The 5,377-nt window shown below is 48.3% G+C and overlaps 3 protein-coding genes across 3 annotated transcripts; 1 reads left to right on the top strand and 2 right to left on the bottom strand.

The window, feature by feature from the left end:
- Positions 1-220: 220 nt before the first annotated feature.
- Positions 221-532, top strand: EJ05DRAFT_505991 (uncharacterized protein; the record flags this gene model as incomplete). The annotated part of the gene is made up of 1 exon (XM_033747766.1): positions 221-532. One exon carries the CDS (start codon positions 221-223, stop codon positions 530-532), a length of 312 nt encoding a protein of 103 aa, XP_033594965.1.
- A 224-nt stretch (positions 533-756) lies between these two features.
- Positions 757-921, bottom strand: EJ05DRAFT_481240 (uncharacterized protein; the record flags this gene model as incomplete). Its single annotated transcript, XM_033745031.1, has 1 exon — positions 757-921. One exon carries the CDS (start codon positions 919-921, stop codon positions 757-759), a length of 165 nt encoding a protein of 54 aa, XP_033594964.1.
- Positions 922-2,368: 1,447 nt separating this feature from the next.
- Positions 2,369-3,647, bottom strand: EJ05DRAFT_515605 (uncharacterized protein). Its single transcript, XM_033748615.1, has one exon. It carries the CDS (start codon positions 3,419-3,421, stop codon positions 2,738-2,740), a length of 684 nt encoding a protein of 227 aa, XP_033594963.1. The 5' UTR covers positions 3,422-3,647; the 3' UTR covers positions 2,369-2,737.
- Positions 3,648-5,377: the final 1,730 nt, after the last annotated feature.

Below are 5,377 nucleotides of genomic sequence, written 5' to 3'. Positions count from 1 at the left end.
TGGTAGATGCAATCCTCCATATAGCGGCTCCGACAGCTGCCAAGGTCCTGACCTCTGGAAATCCTGGAAAGCCGCGCTCGCGGATCCTATAGACGACAGTCATGCTGGTGGATACACCTACTTTGATCCGACTGATGCTCTATTCTGGACGTGGGACCCAATAAAGTATGTGCAGCTAAAGATAGATCGCATAGTAAAAGACAAATGCTTAGGTGGCGCGATGGCGTGGAGTTTTGGAGAAGAGAATGCAAGTCTACCGGACCATATCTCGGCCCTAAGCACGGGAATTCAGAACATCGATCTAACAGGCTGCAAACAACTGACGCCGTCGACAAATCCTTCTAGTATCAGTCAGGTTGATCAACCAACAGGCGTTGTAAACGTAAACTCCGGCAGCGAGCCACTGCAGCCTTCACCGTCGAAAGAGTCCCCACCAGATGGTGGAGTCGTAGACTTGGTGGTTACCCTAACAGCAGATTTTACGCCGCCTCCTGTGGTCACGATCGTAACTTGGATAACGCAGGTGGGCTAGCTTTGCATCATTGGGCCCTGATTCCCCAGACATTATTGAGAGTCACATGGAATAGAAATGACGGGTTTTGACTTGCTGTAACACGGTTTCTGATAAGAACCTTCACAGGAAATTAATGAAGCTCTTCCCTCCTTGGCATGACTATCTCTATCTCTTACATGAAGGTGTCATCTGCCTCTCGACTTAGCGACTGCTTACGAACATTCGACCTCAATGTAGAGCAGTCAGATGTATCCGACTTCCCATTCCGATCGTGCTGTCTCAAGGGACTGTCCTGCCGCGTTGGAGCGTAGTATGCCTTGCTGATAACGGAACTGATCCTCGACGTGCTTGGCGCTCCAGAAGTCGTGCAGCAAGTACCCCTGCGTGTGCAGATTGCCTGGGTCCATCCTTCGGTCTTTCCAGCGAACCCGATACAATAGGTTATTCTGTATCTCTATATGTCTTGGCTTCTTCCATGGGAAGCCATCTCTTAGACGCAGCTGGTGAATCAAGGGCGAAACGCGACTAAGCTCCTTGCCACGCAGTATTCTCTGCTTGAATCGAACTCGATACGCTCTGCCATCATAGCTTAGTATCTCTGCCGGTTCGTTCCAAGCTCTATTGTATGGTTCACGTGTGGTACTAGATCTGTGGGTTGTACATGCCTGAGGGGTGAAGCTTATAAATTAAAGTATGCAATCCATCTCCTCCCCGCTGGGTTGGCTACCAACGACTAAGCCGCTACAGAATTGACGCTGCCAAGAACCTACTGAGCCTCCTACCACGTTTAACAGGTCAATGGCACAGAGCGTTGGGCCTGCGCCCTTTCAACGTGGGAACTTCTGAAATTCTTCGCTGGAAAGAGCAGGTGGAAGCCGTGTGGTTTCATGATCAGCTGGCGACTAGTCACCAGTACAGAATCTCTCACGGCTCAGTTTCAATCGTAACGATATTAGCGCTGAATAGTGTAGTGGCTCAGTAAAGTGCGACGGCGCAGTAAGGTGTGACGGCTCAGTAAAGTCTGCGGCTCAGTAAAGCCTTAGTGACTGAGCATACATTACCGTAAGTCACTTGGTATGAGCTCTTTACCTGGGGTATACTTCGCAACTTGGTACTTTATGCGAAATAGCCCTACCTGACTCGTAAGCATGGGCCAAAAATTGGTCAAAGAAAAGTTCCGCAAGGCTAAAGACAATTTTCTTCGGAAAGGCGTGCTTTTCAAGAATTATGGCGCAGATATCTTCATCGTCATAAGGCGCGGTCAAAGGATTTATATATGTGACTCCGAGGAAGGTGTTTCTTGGCTGACAGATCTAAAGGTGCTAGTAAGATGAAGGCACTGATCATCTGGGAGGATGCACTAACAAGGCCAACAGGACCAGAACTACCCCATTCCGATTCGCGTAACGCCAAAACTATTCGAGACTTGCCCTCGTTCTAAGAAGTTGAAATTGGTTCAGAGAAGAGATAGGGTAGCCGATGATGTGATTGTGACAGAGGGATGATAGGCTATGTACAATACAGATCATTCCACGAACAGATCGGGGGAAGGATCGTCATAATCATCCCAATCCACGCCCATCGCTTTACTCACGTTTCGCCAGTTATATAGCCAATTGAGCAACGAAGGTATGCCTGTTGACGCCTCTCTGCCGAATGGAGGCTCGTTCTGGTAGATGGTTGAGTATCTTACGGAACTGTATCTGTGCCAGAAACAACACTATGATAATGTCATTTCGCCAGACACTGGTCAAACAAATATGCAACTGGACTGTGTCGTGTCCCTGTGTCATTCCGCGCTCCTTAGGACGAAGCGCTGGCCAACTTGCTGGCTAACAGCGAGAGTGAGAATCTGGACATGGTTGGCGAGGTGGAGAACATGGGCTTGGAATTGGGATGCATGCCGTCGCTTTATAAGAGCATAAGTCTGCAGGGGAGCTGGAACGTTTGCTTTGCTTAACACTCAGACACGTGAAATTTCGGACTGCGTGTTCGGCTAACGAAATGAGATGTGCCTATTAAACTATGAAATTCATGCTTGAGATTCGTCCAGACCGGTATTCAATTTCACACCTGGTCATATAACACGTTCGTCGGCACCCCACCCGGAGAGAATGACTAGGTAGTCAGTCCGTTTTGACAACTCACAACTGGATGGCCGCATTCTGATCTCTTAATCTCGACTCGTTCTCGAAACGCGATGTGTGGCCATCGTATCGGGCACTAAAGTGCTGGAACCATGAGGAGCTCAAGTCGTGCTACCTGCTCAGTGGGTACACTTGGGACACCACCACAGTCACTACTATGAGGCTCATATGGTCTCCATAAGACGTCCTGCAACGAGTCCCAGCTCTGAATGGTGTATTCATGATCGATCAACTGCGCTGGTTGATAGTCCAGGCTTCGTAGCTCTGACTCTATCAGGTAAGGAGATCCATTGGCGCCTGACATAAAGTCGCACGACCCGGCAGTATCTTGTGCAAGATCAAAATCATGTAGATTTAATATCGATTCTGTAGAGCTCTGGGGGGGATCCCTGCTCTCTTGCTCTCTAGCCCTCTTTACGTTTTGTTCCTGGTATAGCTGTTGTATGTATTCGTCGACGTACTTTGAGAAGAGAACCTGATCATGGTATTGCAACAACGACTCCTTGATCACGGATTGGCCCATCTTGAGGTCCCACCCCTGCTCCCACAGTCCCGGATGTCTTTTTCTTAGTATGTCAAGACGGCTGCGCAGAGATGCCAGTGACCTTCGTTGTTGATACTTAAGGGCGTTTTGGAGGGTAGTAGCGCAGTCTTTGAATGTTTTGCGACCAAATATCTTGAAGAAAGCGAGTAGAGCCATTTCCAGCTCAGTCCAATGGTGATAGGCTCGGGAACATCGTCGAGCCCGAGATCGTTTCATGTCTCAAGAGTCTGGTAATCGAGAGTTGAGAAAAGATCGAAACGATCGCCTTGCTAGAGTCGATGTAGATATTATAATAGAAGACTCTTCTATAGAGGTAGAGAGGCAAACTACTAAGCGCTAGCCAAGTACAGCCTTGCATGCCTAGACTTCATTCGCGCGCAGTGCCTGCAGTGGCGATTTCAAGTCTACCAGTCTTTGTTCGCACGTTCGATGCAAGCCTTATTAGAGGAAATTGTCTGCAGTCAGTCATGGTCATCAACACCTAAAACAGCCCGAGAATCTCGCCAGATCCTTGAAAGTGGGGATACAAAGAATCCTTGGCTGCACTCTCTCGTCAGCCCGGTCTACTCCGGTACGGCGCAGTCTATCGCACCTCCTTTGGCTGCCTAAACTAGGAGCGCTAATACAACCGGGTAAGACATGAATGGCTCTTCTTCACACCTAGGCATTGCTGGGAGGCTATCCTTGACGGAACGCCAGAATAATCAACAAAGGCATGGCGACTGTGCCTCAAAGCCGTCCCGTACTGGGCTAATGCATCAGAGATAACGTTACACGACACTTGAACGATGCGGTATACCCCACATATCTTCTTTCTTGCATAGATTAGACGAGCGAATGGCCATTAAAATTGCAGCCGGACTGTCGGAGAAACCGCTCGTGAATGCAGACTAATTACCGTGTCACAGCTCGTAAGGCTACGACTAGCGCCCGTTATGCGGCTCCTTCCATCTTAGCCCGTCGCGCAGTCTTTAAATTTTTTTGCGGCTAAATATCCCGAAGTAGGCGAGGAGAGCTATTACAAGCTCAGTCCAGGAGTAGTAGAGTTAGGGGCACCATCGATCCTGAGATAGTTTCATGCCTTAAGAGTCTAAAAGAAAATAATCTGCGTAAGGCGGCTTAATATTCAAACCAGGTCATAGGGTAGCGCCACGCGGGCAGAAGAACAAAGCAGAATATCAAGGGCAGCGATTTAGACAGACGGCTAATTAGATGATCCTCCACCGTCCTTGTTACCACGGTGCCGCCATGGCGGGTAAAGTCAAGCGAAGCTAGAAATGTAAAGGAGCCGTGGGAGCTAATTACCCAGGAGGCGCTAGTTACAGCCTGACACCTTCACTCGCATTTCTTGCGCTATCGCGCTCATTCGACTAGGCGTGTTCCGCGTAACAATCACATCATGCGCATAATAGGAAATGAAGTGTGACATCCATCGGCTTATCGATAGGGGTGCTGAATATCACACTATTCTTCATTCGTATTTCGACTGATTTTAACATGACGACCGTGATGATCACTAGAGCCGATATTACACATGTCTTAAGAATGCCACCTATATCCCGACGCAGTCTCTCTACAATGTATCTACTACTGAGCATCCCATACATTGTTCCATGGTGCCTTGGGTGCATCTAACTAAAGCTTGTAGCGGAGATTGATTGACAGCATATGTCTCTAGCTTTGTTAAAGTAGCTCATAACCTAGAGATATGGCGATAGCTTACTTACTGCTTCTGCAGGCAAGGCGGCAGCTGTCTCATTTCTTTGTAAGACGGAAGTATCTGTTCCTAATCGCGTCTTCGCTGCGAGGGCGGTTCGAGAACTTTTCGTTATACAACTTTACAAGCTCCCCCCAACTTATGCTCGGATTCTTCTCTAACATTGTGATTAGCCAAGCATTTTCTTCCTCTGTCCAAGCAAGTCCGGCCATGTCGAAAGTAATGAGTGCTTAGCAGGTGGTGTATACATAACACCTGCGGGTACTGTACAGTAGACTGAAGGCTTTATAGGTTAACCAAGTCGTCCGTCTTAACACCTGCACATGTACGGCGCAGTATGGTAGTGACGCTACATTAACGTGTACTCGCATTCCGGCTTAATGTCGCTATCTACTAGAAGACTGTCTGTCAGAGGAGGAACTTTTGCTGAGCCATGATTTTGCTGAGCCATGATT

The sequence above is a fragment of the Pseudovirgaria hyperparasitica genome (genome assembly GCF_010093815.1).
Source record: "Pseudovirgaria hyperparasitica strain CBS 121739 unplaced genomic scaffold EJ05scaffold_50, whole genome shotgun sequence".
Classification (NCBI taxonomy): Eukaryota; Fungi; Ascomycota; class Dothideomycetes; order Acrospermales; family Acrospermaceae; genus Pseudovirgaria; species Pseudovirgaria hyperparasitica.
The sequence above is the reverse complement of the archived record's forward strand: the minus strand, read 5'-3'. Positions and strand labels throughout refer to the sequence as shown.

Bases quoted from the DNA above. Each gene is read 5' to 3' on its own strand.
- EJ05DRAFT_515605 (XM_033748615.1), bottom strand. From the start codon at position 3,421: ATGAAACGATCTCGGGCTCGACGATGTTCCCGAGCCTATCACCATTGG.